At 36.1% G+C, this 24881-nt stretch overlaps 2 protein-coding genes across 7 annotated transcripts in view; one reads left to right on the forward strand and one right to left on the reverse strand.

Moving 5' to 3' along the window:
• The window catches only part of LOC126372426 (supervillin-like), a 314398-nt gene that overhangs the window by 285336 nt on the left and 4181 nt on the right, over nucleotides 1–24881 (forward strand). For all 5 annotated transcript variants that reach the window (XM_050018165.1, XM_050018167.1, XM_050018168.1 and 2 more), the window contains 9 exons: nucleotides 6914–7024; nucleotides 12473–12651; nucleotides 12922–13100; nucleotides 19780–19942; nucleotides 20517–20668; nucleotides 21042–21202; nucleotides 21655–21767; nucleotides 21919–23597; nucleotides 24092–24190. In XM_050018165.1, coding sequence (XP_049874122.1) covers nucleotides 6914–7024; nucleotides 12473–12651; nucleotides 12922–13100; nucleotides 19780–19942; nucleotides 20517–20668; nucleotides 21042–21202; nucleotides 21655–21767; nucleotides 21919–23597; nucleotides 24092–24190 — 2836 coding nt within the window. The remainder of the gene's footprint in view (nucleotides 1–6913; nucleotides 7025–12472; nucleotides 12652–12921; nucleotides 13101–19779; nucleotides 19943–20516; nucleotides 20669–21041; nucleotides 21203–21654; nucleotides 21768–21918; nucleotides 23598–24091; nucleotides 24191–24881) is intronic.
• Nucleotides 1–24881, reverse strand: part of LOC126372577 (nuclear envelope phosphatase-regulatory subunit 1) — a 598500-nt gene that overhangs the window by 90850 nt on the left and 482769 nt on the right. The window lies entirely within an intron of this gene.

Genomic DNA, 24881 nt, shown 5'->3' on the forward strand with positions numbered 1-24881 from the left:
TTGTAATACTACCCGGCTGTGAACAGGTTTGTGACGCAACTATCTGCAAGTAAAGTGCATCTTATATGCAACCCGAGAGTAATGGGACCATACCATGTAGACTTACTTGTATATTGGCAATCATAAACATCGACAAGGTAGACTTTATCGCCGGTTAATAGCTCGTAGAATAGGTGCGCATTTTATTTCTTTTTAAAATAAAATAGGCTCGCGTTTGACCACAATCTCACCTGAAAGTAAGTGACCATGTGGTCTAGTGTGGATCACGCTTACCTAGCAAAAGCCTATTTACTCTAGCCTTGAAGACTCTCAGATTATAACGAGTTGGAAAAACAGACAACGGCAGATAGTCCTTTGCAGTTCGCATCAAAAAGGAAGAGGCAAAACGTTTATACCCATAATATAAGGATGAAATGCTTGCCGACGTCTAATTGTCCGTAAATGGAATGTGACATTACTAAAGAATAAATATGAATTTCTAATATCTGAAGACACAGAAGATGCAGGGTTAATCATTGACGCAGTTTAAGAACAATGAAAGCCGAGCAAAGTTCAATCAAATTATCGGACAATAGATTAACGATTGAATAATGTCTAATTTAAAGTTTAGAAGAATGTGCAGGTAAAATGGTAAATAAAAATATGAAAATTTTGAATTATACGGTTCATCATAATCTTATGTCGATTATAAGAAGTAGCTGCTGATTATCTTATTAATGACTTGTGATATGTCTTCACCTGGAATCGAACCTAGGACCTCCAGATCAAGAGCCTAAAAGTCTTTTCCACTAGACACGACGGTAACTCTGAAATCTAGTATATTGAAAATGGCGTGACTTTATGTTTGCTATTTGTGTTGTGTATAAAAGGCCGTGCTTACAGTGGTTCAGTGGAGCCACCACATTGGGTAATGAGTCGCGTCTTCAGAACAATACCATGTCACCATCATTATCTTTTACATCCTTACAGCCAATAAAACCTTTGTTCAAATATCTATTCTCAGAACATTAACCTCAGCCCATTCAAGAGTCGAACTTGAACTGTTGGCAAGTTAACTTTGCCAAATGCGTCAGAGTTCATCATATGATCTTAATTAAACTATTGAATATCATTGTCGTGTGTCAATAAATGACAAAGTACATAGGTTACGTTACGATTCGCATATCGATCACAAAGAATTAGGACGAGGAGAGAAAAATATTCAATGATCAAAACGCATAACATTGTCGTAATATTTATTTCTCTAGGCATATCAGTTACATGAGCTTTTATGACATGGTTAACCAATAAATGGATAGATATCTTTAAAATAACTACTAATAAAAGATAATACAGGTAAGGTCAGGTAAGATTCACTTACCTAGTTAAGGTAGTCAGTTTGGCAAACTATACTGAAGCAGCTAAATTTTGTATGTTTTATATATTTCTTTTTCGTTAGACATTTACAGAGAATATCACTTCACAAGTAGGCCAGTGACTTAGACAACCTTTTACCTCTACTTACGTCAAATTATGTAACATCACAAAAACATGCGAACTCCAACACGGTTACACTTGTATCAATATTCGTTCGACCTCATGTCGCGTGGTTAAAATTATCGCATCAGTCAAAGGTGTCGTCAGCCTGGGCTCAGATTATGAAAGTGCCCTAGTTACAGTTGGCGTTAGATGCGAAAGCTAATTATAACATTTGGCCACTGCAAAGCTGGAGAATAACGTATACTGAAAACAATTGGATTTCTCGGAAGTCTAGCTTTTTTTGCTGCACAGTTATAGACAAAAGAGGAACAAAGATTTCAAGTAAGTTTGCAAGCCCATTCACAATTCATCTCATTAATCATTGTCATATTTCGCTTAGGTAGCGTCTCGTTTGAAAAACGGACAAATGCGTCTCATCTCCAAAATGTCACGTGTAGTAAGTAGTTCTATGAATTTACGTAATTACTCTTGTTGAAGTGTTAATTTAAGAATTATGTAACATTTACACAAGAAATACCTTTGCAGTATTAACAATTGTATCTGTTAAAAATTGCGATTAACTTCTTCATTATGATATTGTGTCTATCCTTATAATGTATGCTGGAAGTGCGACGAAGGAATTGTTTATAAACTGTCATATTATTCGCGTTCCAACCAAAATATTTTGCATTTCTGTACGAAGTAATTTCCCACGAAATGTAATGCCTTCCGTATTTATACTTACAAGTTCAACTATAGCTCTTTTATTTTTAAAATAAACCTCGTAATGATCATCCACATTCTCATTTCAAGTGTGTTTTACAATTTTAATTACTCCTCCAACGGATTTAGCTGCTTATATTTGCATTTTAACATTATTCATGTCTTGTACTTGATAGCTTGTTATATCTTTTAGTTAATCGTAAACGTTGTTTTCATTTATATGACTAATGTTTTTCGGAACTATTATATAAAGCACATTCATTAATTTAACCAATACCTTTCCGATGTTAGATGTAATTGTGAGAAGCTTTATATTAATTCGCTCAAACATAAAATTAGGCACTTATTAGATCCTCCACTAACTCTTGATAAATTTCACGATCTTTGTACGCTAAAAATATAAACTCTTTCGTTTGCTCTACTTTCCATAACACCGAGTATAACTACCTTGGTATTTTAAAGTTTCCGACCATTCAAATATAATTATTTTAATAAGTAAATGTTAAAGGAAACTAAGGTCAGGTGGAATTTCCTGCATTAACTTGTGCTGAAAGTTTACTTTTGGTCGGACATTGTTTTGCATTGCACACGGCAATGACCCGGCAGGCGAGACATACTGGCACCGTCAGTTGTTTTGGCGGGCCCAAACGGTGCGCGCGCGCTTATTGCCCTCGGATTCATAATTTGAAAATTCGCTTTCTCTGCCAACATCTCCGACTAAACGGACGTTTATATCGAACTGTGAATTAATAATTGGTGCGACATTTATTTGCATTGTATATTCAATTAATATTAGTACCGTTTAGCGCGAAGCGTTTATCTTTAACTTTATATTGTTTTATTCATTTAGCTTTACTATCGTGACTTGTTTTGCAATAAGAATCGTGATTGTTTTCAATTAAAACGTGTCAGAAGTTTGTTTTCGTATCTGTTTAATATACACAAGTGTTTTGTCCGACAATTGAGTCTAATGGCTGCGCATTGTCAGTTTGATTAAAACTCATAGTGAAATTCGCAAAGTGATGGATAGTGGTTGTTATCGTGGCTTTATCTCTGATAACTACATTTTTAACCTTGTCAACAGCTTAAGTTACATTATCTACGTTAAACAGCCGTATATTTTCTTTAACATATTTATTGTTTTATTATAGATCGTATAGTTTTAGTAGATACCTCATGCAAATGCATTAAATTTTTGCTACAATTAATCTTTATTATATTGTTCATATTATATCCCATTTGATGTGTACAGTTCGCTTTCACCCATTTGCACATGCCATGTCCAAATTAGTTTTACGTTACTTACTATTGCATTAGTATTTTTAGGTCCATAAGCATTCGGGTCAGTTTCTAATGTATCTGATTTGTATTCTATCAGAGGACGTCAGTCTTTATACATTCGTTTGTATGTCAAGTGTTGATGTATTGTAATGGATTCGTCCTATATCATTCCGACCTTATTGATGTTTATTAGTCGCCACAAGAAGTTGATTCCAACCTTTGGTCTGTAGCCTCTCATAAAACTGATAGTCGTAATTTGTATGTTTGTTTTACACATACATTCGATAAATAACACATTTCCAGAACAAAATAATATGTTTACTTCGCCCGGCCGGACGTTATGATAGCCGTTTCCTATAAAAAGATTCTTCACAGCATTTCGTAACAGCATTACGTTTTTTAAATACATAATTAATTAGAGTTATATTATTGGATAACTTCATCAAGATGCTCGAGCCGTCATCACGTTTAAAAGAGCGTGTGCTCATTTAAATAATTTCAATTAGTGGCTACAATTTTTGCTCATTTCCACATTTGGTAGGGACAAGTTCTCATATTTGGTGCATGGTTCGTCTTGTAAAGTTATGGCATACCTATTAAGTGGACAGAATGCCATCGGTTCGTGTCGAGGAAAACTACTTCTGTTTTTCCTCGTATATGTCAACGTTAATTTGAGTTATAAATGCATTTATTTGACATAATCCGCTTGTTGTTTTAAGTAACTGTTGAAGCGCCAAATGCCTTGTTAATGTTTCTGTTGTCTCGGATTAGTGCGTTCCTTCGCTTGTATTGCGTCTGTTGATATTTTGATTCACACACGTCGCCGGTTGCGTTACAATTTATTAACAATTGCGGACATCACCGAGAGAACATCAATAAAGCGTGTACGTTTGAAGGTTGTTCTGTATTTGGGTGTGGTATGTTTCCTCGAAGGTCGCGGATCCTACCTGTCTGTGTCGCCGGCACTGGCACTCCTATAATATCATCTCCATAAGAGATGCGTCACATTACCGCCGATACTGTTTACACTAGGAACATGCGCATGAGTCACACGCCGTGACCGCCGCCAGATGATATGGCGTTTACTCGCCCAGTTTGTCTCAGACAACCTGACCCCACACTCGCTTTGTCTCCCGCAACTAGCTTATGTTTTTATACTCATTGCCGATTCGCGCTAAACGCCCATTTATTAACATTCACAGTTCGTTAAACACTTGTAGCAATATGTGATTCTTAACAGTGCAAAAAACGTTACCACATTTGAAGTCCAAATACTAAATAGTAAATAGAGCGCGACTTCAAGGACTATAAGTGATATCAAAACAAACTTATTCTAGTCAGTGATGTGATTGGATATTAAAATTTCAAAATGTTCTACGAATTGTTAATCGGACTTGGAGTGTTAGTGTACCTGGTATGGAAGTATTGGCTTTCTGCAAAAAAGGATGAAAAACTTGAGAGCAATGAAAGCGTCCTTGAAAAGAAACCAGTTCTAAGTGACCCTGTGAAGAGTTTGGTATGCGAGTCTAAAGAGCCCTTGATAAAATGTGCAGAAGCTGAGCGTGATATTTCCTTTAAAAGCCCTGCGAAGCCACAAACAAAAGTAATCTTACCAATCACTAAAGTTGTTGATGATTTGAAGACAGTGAGCACAGTCATTTCAAAACAACCTCAAGTATTATGTGCTTTAGATATAAAATACAATAAGATAGAGAATTTTAAGTATGAAGAAACGAAAGATAAATTGAAAGAATTTGAATATCTTCCGGTTCTCAATAATATTGAGAAAACTCGGAAAGATATCTCAGAAAAACCTTTCGATGGCATTGACGTAGTAGATTTAAGAAATCATAAAAAAGTTACATTAAATAAAAATGATACTCGTAAGGAAACAATAAATAATTTCTCGAATGGTGATGTTATCACACCGAGTGTGTTATTAAAACAACAACAAGAAAAGGCAGTGGATAAAACTGGGAAGCGTGAAAGCCCGCCAAAAGAGCGACTTGCTGAATTCTTAGAGAAAACTATTTTAAGTGATGACAAAATACAATCTATTATTCAGAACCTGTCTCTAGATAAGACTGAAGCGGCGCCGCTACAAAATGAATATACAAACATAGCTCCTCCTACTAACGACATAGAACCTATAGAAAGTCGCGAGAAGATTAGAGAAAGAGCGTTGAAACTTCAACAATCTATTGATTTGGTCACGGAAAAAATCAAAAAGTTTAATGAGGCTAATGCTTTAAAAGAAAATGTTGCTCCACGGAACGAATCTACCAAACAAATAACTGAAGAATTAAAACCTGAAAATAATCAAGTATTTGAAGAATGTCAACCTGTCAGAACACAAATATTTCAAGGTTTAAAACCTGTGATCAAACCAGAGCAGATTGATACCGAATGTAACGGTGCAGTTGAAGAAAGCAAGCCTCTGTTAAAACGTATACAGAAACAGTCTGGGTTTCCGATTGGTCTCAATTTCGGGTCCGTTATAGGCGAATTGAAAAACAAAACAAAGAATGGCGGTCTCAAACCTGTGTTCAAGAAATTTGACTCAGTGGATGACACTGTGGATAACGTTCAGGCATGTTTCAAAACCTTCTATACTACCACTTAACCTCGCCCGCAGGAAATGTAGCCTGATCCATTCAGTATTGCACTGTATTTTTTTAATGGCCATATTTGTTACAACTCACTTCCTCTCTTGAAATTTTATATCCAGACCATTCACTTTAAATACGATTTTATAATTTTACGAGTTGTGTATATTTTAATATGTAAGTGTGCAAATCCATAATGGATTATACGATGCGATTACTTGCGACATTATGCAACCCTATGCGTGACAAATAGAATTTCTAGCCCGTGAATCTAGATCAAAGTACGCAACAATGGGGTTTTAGCACCTTATAAGGAAGAAACGCATCTAATTATGATATTTCACACCGTAAAATACTATGTAATTACAATGATAGGATTACGCAGATGTTTGATATCTTTTCCATCGCTTTAGGTAGAGCAATTAGAAAGGATCTCGCGCTAAATAAATACTTTGTAAGCGATAGCCATCTTAATTCAGTTGCTTGTTTAATTTTGCGAATCTTGGTGGAATGAAAACTTAAGTTTACTGGCTGAAATAAAAATATCGGTATTTTGAATTGTTTCTTAAAATATTAATTATTTTTAAATGAAAGTATTTTATTGAAAACTGAGTAATCGATTGAATATGACTCCATTTCGAAATACATATTTCTGATTTCTTTAAATGTAGATTTTTCTCTGATAGCACTACTTGATATAGCTGGGTAGATGAGGTTGGTAATCCACCTCACAACCCACCCGATAGAAGAACTACTTGAACAAACAAATCGATAGCACTGACATACTGATAAACATTTTCAAGAATTTCAATATAATTTCTAATATTTTTTTCTTATTGTTACAGGAATCTCTGAATGCTGCTGTGGAAGATAAGAAGAAGGTGCAAATAGACGAAAACGAATTGGGCCAGAACATTTTAGCTGATAGACGGAACAAGCTAGAAACAGCTGCTCAGGTAAGCATAACAAATAAATAAATTAAAATAATTTAACACAAGAAATACAAATTATCGTCCGTAAAAACATACAGACAGGTGGCCATATTGCTAAGATGTGATCTCTCACGCAACCCCAGGGCAAAAAAGGCATATATAACATACATACATACACAGCCTATATACGTCCCACTGCTGGGCACAGGCCTCCCCTCAATCAACCGGAGGGGGTATGGAGCATACTCCACCACGCTGCTCCAATGCGGCAGAAACTTAGAAAAGGCATAAACTTAAATAAATTAGACCCAGTGTGATTTTTTTTTAAATTATTATCTATAAAGTAGTATTAAGTAATGCAAAAATATATAACCAAATAAATAACAGATATATGCAAATTAAATGCAAAACAAGAAATATTTTTATTATTCAGGTTTGTTTCGATCTCTATGTTAAAACTAACAATATATTTTTATTACGTTTTGTTTGTTTCCGTCGAGACCTAAAATATTATAATTTACATATCTTTCTATCAAAATAAGTCCAACTTTTTTATAAATTCTCATCGTTATCATGTATTTCCGCGTTGCCTCAACAGAAAGCAACTCAATGGTAATTTGGATATAGTCCAAAGAATGTTCGGTGCACCCGAAATATCTAATGTCATTACTCTCAAAATTATGACACTACTGCTATCTAAAGCAAGTTTATAAAGTCCTAACATTTAATATAACACAACCGATACATTGACATAAACTACAATATCTATTAATGTCAATATATTTATCAATGTCTGTATCTCCGAAGGTAGGGTGGGGTAGGCAGAAGTGCATAGTATACAGGGTGTTAGTGACATCGTAACGAAAACTATGAGGGATGATAGAGGCCATGATTCTGAGTTGATATCATGTAGAATTTTACATCGCAAAAGTATGGAACAGAAAATAATTAAAAAAGACAATATAATTTGATGAATGAATTTTCCGACAGGAAAATCCACTTGTTATCAACTCAGAATCATGGTCTGAATCATCTCCCTCAATATTTGTTACGATGTCACTAACACTCTATCTATTTGTATAGGATGTAAGTGACATCGTAACAAGTACTGAGGGGGATGATTTAGCTCATTATTCTAGAGTTAATATCAAGTGGAATTTTCCATCGCAAAAGTATCGAATTGAAAATAATTTAAACAAACACAAAAAATTCATGAATTTTACGACGGAAAATTCTACTTGATATTAACTCAGAATCATGGTCTGAATCATCCACCTCAGTGTTCGTTACGATATCACTAACATCATGTATACACCCACCCACTCCTCGTGAGCTATGTCTAATAGGGGGCGAGCCTTTTGCCATTAAACGGGCACAAATCGTGGAAACCACGTGATATCAATTATCTATGAGCCAAACATAAATTCAAAATCATAAAGTCGAATTTATTGGTTTTGAGCCTGAGCTAATGTAACTCATGCGTTTTTCCGAAGAAGACTATCACGGATTGGAACTTTTTAATTTATATTTTGATTAATAAGAAATTATTGTAAACTGATTTCTAAAGTGTGTTAATGTAATGTTCTGTCGGTGACGATGCTAATTAAAGATGATATAAATGTAATAATCGGTTATATGGTACGAAATCGTAAGGAAGTGGTTTTGTAACAGTAGAAATTATAAAAAATATATCTAATTATCTTAAAAACTAAGTAGGATATATACAAGGTATATAACTATAAATAGGGTTTATTTATCAACATATGCGCATGAGTAAATGGCAAAAAATGTTGGCAGAAGCGCAAAATTCGTTATTTCTCTCCGGTCTTTTACCTTTGCATGTCTCATTCGTGATTTCCTTAGAACTTCGAATTATTTAGGTACCTACTCTGTAGAGACGAAACATTTTTTTTTCATATTCTAAAATAATCATGCATAGTCCGTCGATTCTTCAAAACTTCAAATTAGTTTAGTACAAAACTCAAAATACAAATACATAATAGACAGAAAAGTACAATCGGCGGCCTTATGGCTCTATAGCAATTTCTTCTAGACAACAATAGGGCGAAAGAAATTTACTAGAATACTGGACGGTGCAGGACAGCAGTAGAATAAACATATTAATCCTAATTAATTAATATTTGCATAATATTTTCTGATTATTGACTACCCACTCCATTAGGAATCATGGGCGCATTTATGCATGTTATGCATGTATGTACAAGAGCCAAATTAATTAACCGGTATTTGTCTACTGTTGGACATAGTCGTTCCCAATGCTCGTCTTCAACGGTTTCCCTCGACCATAAGGAGGCCATTGGTCGACCTAATTACATAATCGTAATATTTTGTACAAGTGATGCATAATTATTTAAATAATACGTCATCATCATCAGCCCATTAACGTCCTCACTGCTGGGGCACGGGCCTTCCCTATGGATGGATAGGGAGATCGGGCACTAAACCATAACGCGGGCCCAGTGCGGATTGATGGTTATTAACGACTGCTAATGCAGCCGGGACCAACGGCTTAACGTGCCTTCCGAAGCACAGAGGAGCTCGAGATGAAAACTTTTTTTTTGTGGTCACCCATCCTATGACCGGCCTTTGCGAAAGTTGCTTAACTTCAACAATCGCAGACCGAGCGCGTTTACCGCTGCGCCACCGAGCTCCTCAAATATAATACGTACTGGAAAAAATAATACGTGCTAGACTATAAATATAATAGGGGAGTTTCCAACGTATGTTAATTTATTATAAACAATTGCAAAGTACGATGGTCTTATAATCAGTTACTTTCAAAAGTTACTTTGTGTGAAAAAGCAACCTGTGAGGTCGTAGAACAACGTGTCAAAGTGTCGCACTTATTTAAATTTTCTTTATTAAAATTCATAAATAAGTTAACCAAAAAATAAAACGTCTTTGTCGCCTATAGATCTGTTTTTATTTAGTAATCAGAATTTCATAATTTATCTTTGACGGTGACAGTGTCAAAGAGATTATCAATGTAGCTTTAGGATGCGTTTTTTATGACGCCATTATCTTTTTTACCTCTAAAATATCACGACCTCCATACATTTGTATATTTCAAGGAAGACTTACTACACAAACTTCCAGTGTCGAACGCTCACCATTATTTAAAATGTTAAACAAAAGCCAATAAATCTCAGGAAACGCAGAGATCTTTATTTATTTTATCTTAAGAACAAGCCTTTTAGCCGCAAATGTTAAAGTTCAAGCCAATGGCAGGCTTGCCGCCTATGCACACTGTTAACGGACGCGGGAGCGAGCGCGTATACGTTAATAACCGAATTAGTATACTTACATATTAAAATATGCGTATGTATATTATGATCTTGAATACTTTTGTGGATTGAAGATACCTATTTCTTATCACATCCCATCACAGTTTTTAGAAATTGTGGTCGGTAAATAGCAATAGGATCGCTGGGACTTAAACATGACGATGATGATGGCGAAAGGTGGGTACATACTATACATCTCTGCCTAACCCTTTGGGCATACAGGCTTGATGTTATGTTATATTATGATTTCGCTAACATAGCGCAGCACAAATATTTGGAAAATGCATGCAAATCAATGTCTATCTCTTGTTTTTTACGGAAAATGCGGCCGTGTCGGCGCGATAAGCCACCAAGTCTAACTTTTTAAATCTAGAATGCATTTAAATTACTAATGGCCAGGACTAGCTAAGCGACACTTTGTGCGCGTTAAAACATCCGTAACAAATTTCCGACCGCGATATCGTTACCTATGATCTGAATGTCTTTACGTGATTCTAATAATCTCTACAATTTAATTTACAAATTTTTCTTGATGATACTTATTCCCGCTTCCGCTCCCGCTCGCCACTGTAAAAGGCACCTAAAACAATGGTTGCACAAACTTGCTTTTAAAACCGACAAGCCGGCTGCCTACTTAAATCATTCAGCCTCGCTGACCCTCCTATCCAATGTTTAACGAACGAACAGTTTTCGACAATAATTGTGTTAATAAAAGTATCCTTATGAGCAATTTAATGTTGTGAAAAGTTCAAGGGGAAATCACTAGTTGTCACGAGATTTTGTTTATGTTTGGACAATTATGATAATTATTGTCCTTTGAACTTCTTGGTGTTTTTATTGACTCCATACAATAATATATACATACAATACATATATATATATATATATATATATATATATATATATATATATATATATATATATATATATATATATATATATATATATATATATATATATATATATATATTATAAATAATATATATAAAAATCCACTTGATATCAACTCAGAATCATGGTCTGAATCATCTCTCAAAGTTTTCGTTATGATGTCACTAACACCCTGTATATATATATTTATATATTTTTAAATTATTGTTTTTAATTTAAATATATATAATATTTAAATTGTCATATCTAATGGTGTCGGTTTGGTTGAGTCGCCATTATGTGAAATAATTTAGATCCATCCAATCCATAAATTGGTAGAGGTCGATGTCATATAATTATAATCAGCTTATATACGTCCCACTTCTGGGCGCAAGCCTCCACTCAATCAACCGGAGGGGGGATGGAGAGCTTACTCCACCACGCTGCTCCACGAGGTTGGTGGTTTTACGGCTGATATTCGGGGCCAAAAGCTTAACGTTTTTCTCGATTCCAATATTCACAGAAATGTTGTCTAAACTGTCTAAGTCTTAGAAGTCTGAGAAGTAAATAAAATTGTCATGACAGCTTGTGATTTCATTGAAAAATCTACAATTATTCATTCATTTTAGTCTTTGTTCATACAGTTCTTAGTTGCTATATTATAGTGCAATTATTGTTGTACAGAATTTTGACTTACAAATGAGTAAGCGCCAATCTAACCGCACTGAGTCACTGGTGACACAAAGTTGACAATAATTTAATTTGTAAACTCACACTTATGTGCAGTTTGTAATATCCTGTTTTAAAATAGAAGTTACGCCTTTCAAACTTTCCGTACGTATTTAATTATTTATTTTGTATCCTCGTGTATAATTAGGCTTGTTTATGAAATGGTTTTGTCTTAATCTTATTTTTTTTTTGTTTTATGTAACTACTACCGTTTATAATTCGCATAATATTAATTCCTAATAGTCGTATTTAGTATTTTTCTGATAAATAAATATAAAATAATATATCAAAATCAATTATATTGACAAGTATAATAGCATAACAGAATAAAGTAAGCGCATTTTTGAATAATCACATTCATGTGTGTTTTGTTGACAAAACGTCCCAATAGATAAGTTAGTTTCTACCCAGATAAAAATTTGTGGTGTCATTGACATCAATAGAAAAAAATCAAGGTTTTGTTGAAGAAAGTGATTTTAAACTATACGGTTAGGATATATCGACTGCGAGGATTGAAATCCTACAGGTACTAAATCTAACCTAACCTAACCCAACCCTTATCTTACAGGGATGGCGCAAACGCGTGCCTCAGACGGACGCGAACCTGTTCACAGTCGCGGGCCGCTTAGAACGCGACAAGGTCGGCACACCGCCGATCACGCCGCCACCTGCGCCCGCGCCGCTCACCCCACTCACTCCGCTCACACCGCTCTCTACGCCTGGGGTACCCGCGCCTAATAAGTTCAAGTGAGTATTAAGCCCCATCTTTCGCCTAACGTGTAGAGTTTGTGAACTTAATATGTGTATAGTTAGGGCGTGTAGAGTTAGAAGCTTGGCTCTTGAAACTTTTTGACATTGTAATCGATATATTCTCGTCTTGCCATAACTTTACATGAAAATGTTTTGTTGGGATGAAACTTACACAAAATTACATATCAGAAAAAAAATATATAATGATGCTTTACATGGAATAGAAACCATTTTTGATTTTGATTTTTGATCTCTATTTATCAACAGATCCCGAAAACAGACATCACCTACAAATGGCTTCGCGTCGGGTCCATTGCGGTCGGCGTCTTGCGCGGTAGTCAGTGCTGTCGCAAACGAACCCAAACCCAAGGAGCCTGTGAAGGTTGACAGAGAGTCTTTCAAACGGAGCCATTCTGTCAGCGAGAGCATCAGCCGGGTTGACGAGAGTGAGTATAATAATATAAAGACATTTAATAGGTTTTTATTTTAAGGACCAGTTTGAAGAACGCTTGACTGAGGTCAGAAGCTCGAATCTGGCACGAGCCTTAACCAATGAATTTCGAAATTATTTTGCCAAATAGATAGAACTGGTGAGCATGTATGAAGATTATGATAAGAGTGAACGAAGCGAGAATGGTCTACCAGAATCACAGTTAGTGGAATTCCGTGATCTTCGCCTATGTGTAAGCCACGAAGTCCTGAATCCTGTGCCTTGGTTTATAACGGTCTGAACCAACTGATAGAACTAGAAAAATAATCTGGACAATCACAACTATCTATTACGTACAGGTAATAAAAATGATGATACGGCTCCCAATTATAATTAATTTCACAAGAACAAAAAAGCTCTAAATCCGGTTTTGAAGCAACGCCAAATACGAAACAAAAAAAAAACCATTCGACAAAAAAATACTTACTTAATTTTAATTGAGGTAATTGGTATGATGTTGTTAGGCACATGTGTACACCCACGCGTACTAGTCGAGCCTGCTTTTTTTCCTTTTTGTGTTTTTTTTTTGTAGACGCAAGGTAATACGTATATACCTACGCAATGGGCGAACAAAATAAAATTTCTCAGGTCGTCGCCTTACTACCATAAGGTCAGCGTCTTTTTGAAAAATCAGATTCGTATGTGGTTTTGTAAACAACACTTCGCAATAGAGAAGTTAGTTATCAAAAAGAGATAATGAGTTGTATTTGTTACTTTTATATTAGTAGTAGATTTGGGGAGTTAAAGTGGCCACATCGAAGCAATTCATCTAAGAAAGCAATACTATTTGTCATTTTTTTGCATTGCGCACTTACTTTCATATGCGCAAATGTCAAATTGCAATATTGCTTTCTTAGGTGAATTGCTTCGATGTGGCCATGTATTATATGTATTATAATACTACAGATAGACATACCTACATACGCGTACAAATTTTATAAAATTAAAATGGCCACATCGAAGCAATTCACCTAAGAAAGCAACACTGCATGCCTCCTTGTCACGCAGGTCAGCTGGAAGAAATCTCCTTCTTAGAGATAAGCTTCCCTGTACTGTCTCCTTTCTTTGTATTTTATCTGAGAGAGGGCGCTACTGTCCTACGTAAACAATAAGCTAGTGTTATTTTTGCAAATTAAAATAATTAGAGTGAATATTTAACTACAGTGAAGTGAAATTATTATTCCTTGTGCCATAAATAACGTGCGCAATAAATAAACTTACCTAAATAATAGTGCTTATAGCAAAAATACCCGTAAAAATAAACAGTGCTAAATTAGTGAAAATAAGTGACAATTACGTAAATGACGTGTACCTTATTACTTTAGTTATATAATACGAACGAAAACTATTGAATCGTAACGATTGTTAATAATTATATCGGTGCAATAAATAAACATAACCTTAAAAAATCTACATTCTCTCATCATCACTGTTCACTACATACTAGGGGCGCCATCTATATACAAACAGGAAACAAATAGGGTAGACAACTAGGAGTCCAAGGATAACGTATTGATGCGTTCGATATGTTTCTGTAAATCGACGCTAGAGGTCGCACTACAATATTCTACCAATGCCATCTACCTGAAAATATGGGAACTAACTAGGATAACCGTCTAATCGCATTACGCCGCAAACGCTTTAAAAAGTGCTACTTCTAATTACGACTAGAGGGCGTTATTAACAAAAAGATGAATTGCATTGCTTGCAAAAAGCCGGCAAACGTATCAGGGCGTATTACCTGTTGCTGCTGCAAAGGAAATTATCACTACCAATGTCTTAACATCTCACATTCTCAGTACATTGCAAATGCACAAAAATATGATATTTCCTGGACTTGCCCCGAATGTTTAAATATCTCAAAAAGAGCTCCAAGAAATGATAGCACTCCAGCAAGAAACATTCACTCTACGCCAAATACCAGCTACAACGACTCTGAAAATAGCATCATGGGCGATACTCTGATAAATAATTCACACATTATACCAACAACTAATACACTTATTACAGCACCATTAAATTCTAAGGAATTGAACAGCCTTCTAGATACTAAACTAAAAGCCATGCAACAGTCCATAGTGTCAGCATTATCTACCCAAATCGAAATATTGTTCTCAAACGCAATGAAGGACTTCAAACAAGATTTCATGCAAGAATTTAACAGCTTAAAACTTGAACAAGTAAAAATCGGAACAAACATTGAAGCATTGGAAACAAAAATAAAAAAGTTAGAAGAAGAAAAACAACTTATGGAGAAAAACCTACACGAACTATCAATTAAGATTACCCAACAAGAATCAAAACCCTACGCTCTAGCCACACATAAGTTGACGCACCATTCATGTGAACATGATAAAACAATTGTTTTATACGGACTTAACGAAGACTACGGAGAAGATGATTATAGCCTCAGTTGCCAAATCATCGATATCTTCTACGACTTATATAATGTAGATCTAACGGAATACATAGAGGACCTGTGTCGCCTAGGAAGAAAAGGATACCGTCGACCTGTAAAGATAGAACTAATCAGCAAGAGAATGACCAAACACATACTACAAAATTCAATCTATTTGAAAAATACTGGACTCTACGTTTCTGAATACTATGATGAACAAGGTCGCAAAGAGAGGCAAAAATTACAAGAACTTCTACAAAATGCAAAGAAAAACGGAAAACATGCGATCATTCGTAAAAATAAACTATATGTAAATGGAATTGAGCAAAATATAGAAGCTACCACTACAAATGTCAATGATTCCTCAAACAAAGAATTGAGTACGAGCCACTTCTCAAATAACATACATACATTTCGAAGATAAAATCATACCTTCTGCTGTTAACATACCTTCTGATATTAACATATCTTCTGATTTTACAATAACTTCTGATTTTAACATAATTTATCAGAATGCCCGAAGTATACTACCGAAAACTCACCTGTTAGAATCTCTCCTAGAAGAAAAACCGGAAACCAACGCAATATGCATCGCTGAAACCTGGATTAACCCTGAAAAGTTAAAATATTTACAAGTAAATGGATACTACACTGCTGCATCTTACTGCAGGAAGAACAAACCAGGAGGTGGTGCATGTATACTACTAAGAAACTTAACTCCATGTAAAGAACGTGAAGACATAAATAGTCTATCTGTAGAATCTGTTTACGAAATATGCGCTATAGAATTATATACAATAAATGTATTATTAATAGTCCTGTACTGGCCAAATAGTAGCAAAGAGATTGAAACCTTCTTTTCCCAACATGAAAAGTTACTAAAAATATTAGAAATTAAAGATAAGTCAAAATCTATAATATTAGTCGGAGATTTAAATGTAGATCAACAACAAAACAGTAAACAGGAAAAAGAAAAACGACGACTTTGCAATCTGATGTTAACATTAAACTTTAAACAAAGCATAAATAAACCAACAAGGATTACTAAATCTACATCAACTTGTATAGATCTTGTATTCACTAACTTGAAAAAAATTACTGTAGAGACGTCTGTTCAAGAATTCGGTTTCTCAGACCACAAAGGAATTTCGATACGTGTACAAAAAATAATAAAAACATCAAACTTAAATTACTTAACAATAGAACAAAGATTATTTACCGAAAAAAATATGAACAAATTTAAAAGCTCGTTAAACTCTATACAATGGCAAGATATTATAAAACCTGAGAAAAATATAAATGAAAATTATAATAATTTCTTAAAAACTATAACATCCATTCTAGACAAAAATATACCTAAAAGAGTAATAAAAATACATCATAAACAAAAACATACATGGCTAACAACAGGAATTAAAACATCCTGTAAAAATAAAAGGTTATATAAATTACTATTATCAAAAACTGACAACAATATCTTACATACACACTATAAATTATATGAAAAAATACTTAAAAAAACAGTAAACAGAGCTAAAAAAATAAGTAACATAAATAAATTTAAAAAATCATACAATAAAATGAAAACAATGTGGCAAATAATAAATCATGAAACAAATAATAATAAAAATAATCTGAATAAACAAAATATAATATTAAAAAACAATAACACATGCGAAACAAACCCTAAAGTTATAGCAAATTCATTTAACAAATTCTTCGCCCAAATAGGAAATACAAATATATCTTCACGTCAAAACTATAATTCTAAAACAACAAAAGTACATAACTATATAGAAAATACTTTATACTTACGACCTGTAGAACCCGCCGAAGTACAATTCATAATAAAAAAACTGAAAAACAAAACAAGCTACGGTATTGACGAAATCCCCCCAACGTTAATTAAAAAATGTATTGATATTTTAACAGTTCCGTACACTTTACTTATAAACCAGTCTTTTTCAGAGGGTATCTTTCCAGATGCCTTGAAAATATCTATTGTAAGACCAATTCATAAAAAAGGAAATAAAACAGATCCAAACAATTATCGACCTATCGCGTTATTACCTACCTCGTCAAAGATATTTGAATCAATATTATGCAAGAGACTTTACTCATTTTACGAGAAATACAATATTTTCGACAAAAGTCAAAATGGTTTTCGAAAGCACCACTCTACTATTCTAGCAGTTTATAAATACACCCAAAAAATATTAGACACACTAAATAATAAAAAATACGCCGTTGGCCTCTTACTTGACATGAGCAAAGCATACGATCGTGTACAGTATGATATACTTCTGGACAAACTGTACGACACGGGTGTAAGAGGAATAGCACACCAGTGGCTCACCTCATACCTCTCAAAACGTGTGCAATATGTAGACGTAGAGAATACTGATTTTAATACCGGAAAAATACAACATGTAAGATCAGACAAAATCAATATCAAAAACTCTATCCCTCAAGGTACGGTCCTTGGTTGCATACTATTTTTAATATACATCAACGACTTACCCAAAATTCTCAACGATTACTGTACACTCTTCGCTGATGACGTATCTATTCTATTTTCATGCAATAACATTTCAGAAATCAAAATTAAACTAAACTCCACATTCGATATAATTCAAAACTGGCTCAATGCACATAATCTCCAATTAAATTATAAAAAATGTAAAATTATAGAATTTAGGCCATTCCAGAAAAAGTCTTTAAACCTACAATACATGTATAACAACACCCAAATAGTCACAGAAAACACAGCAACATTATTAGGAATCGATATAGACACTCATATAAACTGGAAATCACATATTTACAAATTAACGAAAAAACTCTCCTCTTTTATTTACGCATTAACTATACTCAAAAAAACAACTGATTTCAAATCAGCTCTTACGGCATATTATGCATACATCCATTCTAGGCTCACATACGGAATAATATTATGGGGCAATAGTACAATTATTCAAGATATATTTATTCTACAAAAGAAATGCATCAGGATACTTACTAACATTAACCAAACAGTTTCATGTAAACCCTATTTCATTAAATACAACATATTAACATTAACGTCTATATATTATATACTAGAGTGTTGTAAATTTGTCAAAAAGAATATGCACCTCTACACCCAAATCACAGCTGTTAAAAGAAATAACCGATATTTACATAAATTAAAACTCCCATTTACAACAATGGAGTTATACAGATCCGGTCCTCACTCTATGGCTATTCAAATCTACAATAGCATCCCTAACTATATTAAAAAGGAAGAGAAGTTCTCCTGTTTCGAAAAACTACTAAAAAAGTATTTGTTAAATAAAGCCTTTTATAAGATAGAAGAGCTATTTAATGATTGTAATAAGTTAAATAAATAATATAATTTTATTGTTATCTAAATATATAAAATAAAGCTTAGTTACTGATAATTACTTAAAAATAATAATAGTATAAGTAGGTAGTATATATTATATAATTTTTAAATTCTAAAGTAAGTTTAGTTATATAAAAAATAGTTTATATTTTTTTAGTTTTAAGTTATTGTTACTTTTGCGGTGCCCTTACAGGGTGTCACATGCTTGTACATTATTTACTTTAAGAACTGTAAGCCACCATGTGACATGCAACAAATAAATAAATAAATAAATAAATACACTGTACCTTCTGTTCTATTGTGTACAAATAAATAAATAATGAGACTGATTTTTGATCACCTGAAACTGGCTTCTATTTCTAGATTAGCATTCTTGATCCAGTCAGATACGCTATTGTAGAACATGGAAAATAGCATTAATTTGTGTTCGAAAATGATATAATTACCGAGAAACATTAAGAAAATAGTAGCACTATACTTAATCGTCATCAACCGCCTGAGCTGGTCCACTGCTGGACATAGGCGTCTTCTATGCACGCTACTGAGCTCAGCGGGCCTAGCACCATAAGCACGCGTCTCTTTCTCGCCGCGACATAGATCGTCTGTCTCTTTCTGTGCAGTACTGTGAGAGAGTGACGGGTGACGTATGTCGATGCGAGAAAGAGTCGCGCGCTTACGGTGCTAAGCCCGCTGTCCTCGGCTTTTCTCCTCCATCCGCTGCCAAAAACTTTCCGGATATCGTCACTCCATCTAGCGAAGGGCGTCTTACACTACGTTTTCCAACACGCGATGTCCACCCGAGAACCCGTCTTCCCCAGCGGCAAGCACTATATTTATCATACTTATTTTCAGAAGAGGAATCACCCGGGGCCGAGAGGACTGGTTGTGCCGTGCGCGTGCCAAGAGCCGACGATGAGACGTTCCAAGCGTTCTTCGCGCCCATGCTCCAACAGGAGAAGACAGCCGACAACATTGACGTGGATCTGGATGCTATTGATAGTGGCTCTCGACAACTGTGAGTACTTGTGTTTCTATCATTATCGGTCTTGTAATCTAAACTCACATTCCTGAGAAATGTGTTTAAGAGATATGTGACCCAACTTTTACTGGGATGGTTTTCTTTGCGAAGGTCAGACAGATAGTCGCTTCTGTAAAAAGCTGGACCTGTCAAATCGTCAGGTTAGGTTAGGAAAACGCTAGAAGATGATGGGTCTTGAAATCTTAAAGGTATTTCGTTCGAATTCCTCAAATTTATGTATCGTTGGATATACAAGTCGAGAATCAAAAGTTAAACTGAGGTAAATAAATGCACAATATCAGACACTTATCAAATATGAGCAAATACTTACTTAATTATACTTTATTCGTATACTTTTGGCTCTTATCAAAAGGTTTTCTTTATCCGACATTTTTTTTAAATGGCCTTTTCTATAACACATTAATAAAATATTGAATAATTTTTTTGTAATAGTTTTAATAGTCCAGTTTTATTTTTGTTTGTTTTGCAATAGTTTGATAAGTCACTTTTTGCTAGTGTGTTTTGATCCGAAATAAAAAAAAATATTTACTTATTTATTTGTCTATTCCAGCCTAGCAAGCGACTGGGCGCGTCGTGCCAAGCGCGAGCGCAAGCACGCTGCGTCGCGCAACCCTTTGAAGGCGCTTGCGGCCCGGACTGACTTGCGTGAAGAATACGTCGCACCACCTTCCACTATTAGAGATCAACTCATTAAGGAAAAAGGTACGGGATGATTAATTATTTTTCACGGTTGATCTGGGAGGAAGACCAGGGGAGTCAAAAAGGCCACATCAAAGCAATTTGACATTTGCGCATATAAAAGTAAGTGCGCAACGCACACAAATGTGAAATAGCAATACTGCTTTTTAGAATGGTAACAGTAGTGGCTATGAAACAAACAACGCAAACATACACACATTACAGACACATTTGTTCAACAGTGTAACTTACATCGTGTTGTATAAGTCAGCTAACGGATTGTGTCCATTTCAACATGATGAATCATTTTGAGGTCTTACGCTTTGAGATTTTCGCTATAAGTCGAGGAAGTGCTTCTTGACCTGAAACTTACGATACATTTTGTACCAAATTCCAGCGACAGCCAACTGTGGTTTGGCAGCGGAAGCGCTTGCAGCGCTGGCGAGTAAAGAAGACTTCAGCAACGTAGCGCTGCGCAGCGCTTCGGCCAGCAACGTGCCTAGCCAGGGGTGCAAGCCGTTGATGCTGCTGCAAGTCAAGGGGCGCAGGCGGGTGCAGGTGAGGAACTTAGTACTTGAACTTTTTTTTATCAACTTAAGATTCTGTGAAGAATTTGATGGTTTTTTTTTGAATTTTGCTTTTGTGCTGGACTGAGAGCGAACAAAAAAAGCGGTCGTCAGCTGCTTATTTTCAGAGATGCGTTGTGAAAACAAAACAGACAAGAGGAATATTTCTTTGTTATTCTCAGTAGGTTGTTTGGCGGCAAGATTATGTCTGGAGGATTGTTATCAGCCACGGCCGAAGCTTACCACCAGTAAATGTGTGGCCATTAGAATCGCCAGTGTTCTTTCTAACATGATGTTATGGGCAATGGGCTGATCAGATGGACATCATATCTATCTAAAGACTTCAATAGTGGCTTGAAATTGAAGTTAAACTTGTATATTAAGTCCAGTGGCATGTCAAAAAATGTTTAAAAAATGATTAAAATTGTATTTTTTTCTTTACAGACGAGATTAGTAGAGCCGACGCACACAAGCGTGAACCGAGGAGACTGCTTCGTACTCGTTACTCAAGACTGCGTTTTCCTGTATATTGGACTCTATGCCAACGTCATTGAAAGGTAATTTATATTGACAGTTCATGCATTCATGTTTTCCCGAGTTTTAATTTGAATTCGTATGTACCTATGAAATCTTCGCGAAAATGCACTTGTGAAAATTAGATACGAGGTTGGCTATATTAAGTATTAACTTTGTTTTTACCTATTTCAGGAACCGCAGCACAGATATCGCCGCTCACATCCACAACACGAAAGACCTCGGCTGTAAGAACGCCACGGGAATCATCAAAATCGACGAGCAGACCAAGAAATACTCCAACAAGCAATGGAACCAGTTCTGGTCGCTCCTCGGCCTCACTGAAGGAATTGAGGACTACAGACCAACAGAAACTGGTCACCCAGATGAAGATGAGATATATGAGTCCTGTATCGTACAGACTAATATGTGCTACGAAGTGATGGACGATGAACTCGTGCCTATAAAGGAATATTGGGGCCAGCTGCCCAAGATCTCAATGCTGCATCAATCTAAAACAATTGTGTTCGATTTCGGATCAGAAATGTACATCTGGTACGGGAAAAACGTGCCGTTGGAAAGCCGGAGACGCGCCGCGCAGCTTGCCCAAGAATTGTTCGACGAAGGGTACAACTATGAAGAATGCCATATCAACCCCCTAAACGCCGCCGAGTACCAAGGTGCTCGGGAGAAAGCTTCCAGCCCAGTGAAGGCGTCTAAAAGCCGACCCGAATGGGCGATACTCTCCAAAGTAACCCAACACATGGAAACTATACTCTTCAAAGAGAAATTCCTCGATTGGCCCGATTACACAAGAGTCATCAAAGTCAAACCCCAGGAGAACAGAGCGAACAGTACTGAAATCACTCCTTGTGATGCTGAAGAAATGTGGTCGAATGAGTACCAGGACCCAGATCTCATTTTAGAAGGGTCCCATATCGGCCGTGGGACCAGCTATTATGACAAAGAATCTATGAGACATTACAATATCACCACTAAATCTGTTTGCAAGTGGGTTATTCAAGAATACGACTATCAGAAGGTCGATAATGAAGCCGAGATGAGTGAGTTCTTCTCTGGGGACAGTTACATAATCAGATGGGAATACCAGATCACTGTGACTGGTCGTGAACTGAACGGGAAGCCGTCGAAACATAACCTTACTGGTAGAGACAGATGTGCCTATTTCTGTTGGCAAGGGAAAGATGCCTCTTCGAACGAGAAAGGTGCAGCTGCTTTGCTAACCGTTGAGTTGGATAAAGAGAAAGGTCCGCAAGTGAGAGTGGCCCAAGGAAACGAGCCTCCAGCGTTCATGAACCTGTTCCAAGGCAACCTAGTCATACATTCAGGCAAAAGAGACTTGGACAAAAGCCGGTACAGACTATTTGTAACACGCGGCAACCTCTCCAATGAAGCGTATCTACTCCAAGTACCGTGTTCGGTGCGCCAACTACGCAGTCGTGGTTCCCTACTCTTAGTCGATACAGAAAAAGCGTGCCTTTACATCTGGCATGGCGCACGAAGCCTGAAACATACAAAGAACATTGCTATCGAACTAGCGAACAAACTCATCGCTAGAAAGTCGACTTACTTCTTCGGGAGCAAGGTCTCTGATGTTAAGATAACTGAGGTTAAGGAAGGCGAGGAGCCGAAAGAAGTGTTGGAAGCTTTGGGCGTGGCGAATAAACAGTACTACAATTCAGTACTAGGGGCAAGTAAGGATGTGGGGTGTGATAAAACCCCCCGGTTGTTCCACTTCACGGACCTTGGTGGGCAGTTCGAAGCGAACGAGGTGCTGTCACCGCTGCGCCACGACCATCTGGTGACACCCTTCCCTTTTGAACAAAAGGAGTTGTATTCCGCTTCGCAACCAGGTGAGAATCATCATAGGTTCTCAAGAGTTTTGTTACTTCCCATTAGATATTCAATTATGTTAGTTGTTTTGAACCACACAGTGAAATTCAACCCTAAAACTTTTATCATTAAATGCGCTATGGGTCTACGGACGAAAGTAATGCACCGCTTTACTTATAAAGGTGGCTTCTTTTGGGGCCTTTGGCGGCTCAGTAATAACCCTGACACCAGGGTTGATGAGGTTGGTATTCCACCTCACAACCCACACGATAAGAAGACTTATAAAAGTTACGTAACATAAGCTCACGTCTATATTCCCGATTGGACTAGCCAGAGTTACATCCATCGCAAGATGAACTGACGCTTCACTTACTTGATTATAAACAGTTTATTTTTTCTCTATTACCTAACTACCGGGTGTGAACGAGCACTCAGCGCTATTTGCCTAGCACTGAATGCTGTCCTAGGAAATGTATCATTGTAATAAGTCTAATTATGTGGTTATACATTACAGCCCTATTCCTGCTGGATGACGGCATTGCGGTGTGGCTGTGGCAGGGCTGGTGGCCGCGCGGCGAGGATGGGGAGTTAGAGCCCGCTGAGAGGAACACTGGTACGTGTCACAATATATTACTTGTCATTCAGAAAATTGAAACATTACCGAAAATTTGTTCAACAAAACACGAGATTTTTCTTCGCACTATTGCGTAATGTTTCTCACCTTATGTGGGCCGCCGTTTTCCATCTACTTGTTAAGTAACTTTTGTAACTTTGATTTTGTTTTCGTGCTTTAAAGTGTATTTCAGTTTGAATTTAACGAAATTTCACAAATTCTAATTTCGAATATAATATTTCAACCGGCCTCTGTGGTTGAGCGTTGGCCTCACGATTCGGCGGTACCGGGTTCGAATCCCGGTAGGAGACATGACAAAAATCTCTTTGTGATCCCTAGTTTGGTTTGGACATTGCAGCCTGATCACCCGAATTTCCGAAAATAAGATGATCCGTGCTTCGGAAGGCACGTTAAGCCGTTGATCTCGGTTACTACTTACTGATGGAAGTACGTAGTCGTTACATGAGCCATTTCAGAGGCCTTTGGCGGTTCTATAATAATTGACACCAGTAGGGCTAACATGCGAAACATGATTAAATTTAGTCACGGTCATTTTATCGATTCTAACGATATAATTATGTCTTTTTGTCGATTGGTGCTAATTAATATGTGAACCAAAATAAGTCATGTCGTTTTCTCAAAATACGAACAACTTCACGTGACACGCATGTCAGGGAAAAAACAAACTTAT

This window comes from Pectinophora gossypiella, chromosome 14 (assembly GCF_024362695.1).
Source record: "Pectinophora gossypiella chromosome 14, ilPecGoss1.1, whole genome shotgun sequence".
Classification (NCBI taxonomy): domain Eukaryota; kingdom Metazoa; phylum Arthropoda; class Insecta; order Lepidoptera; family Gelechiidae; genus Pectinophora; species Pectinophora gossypiella.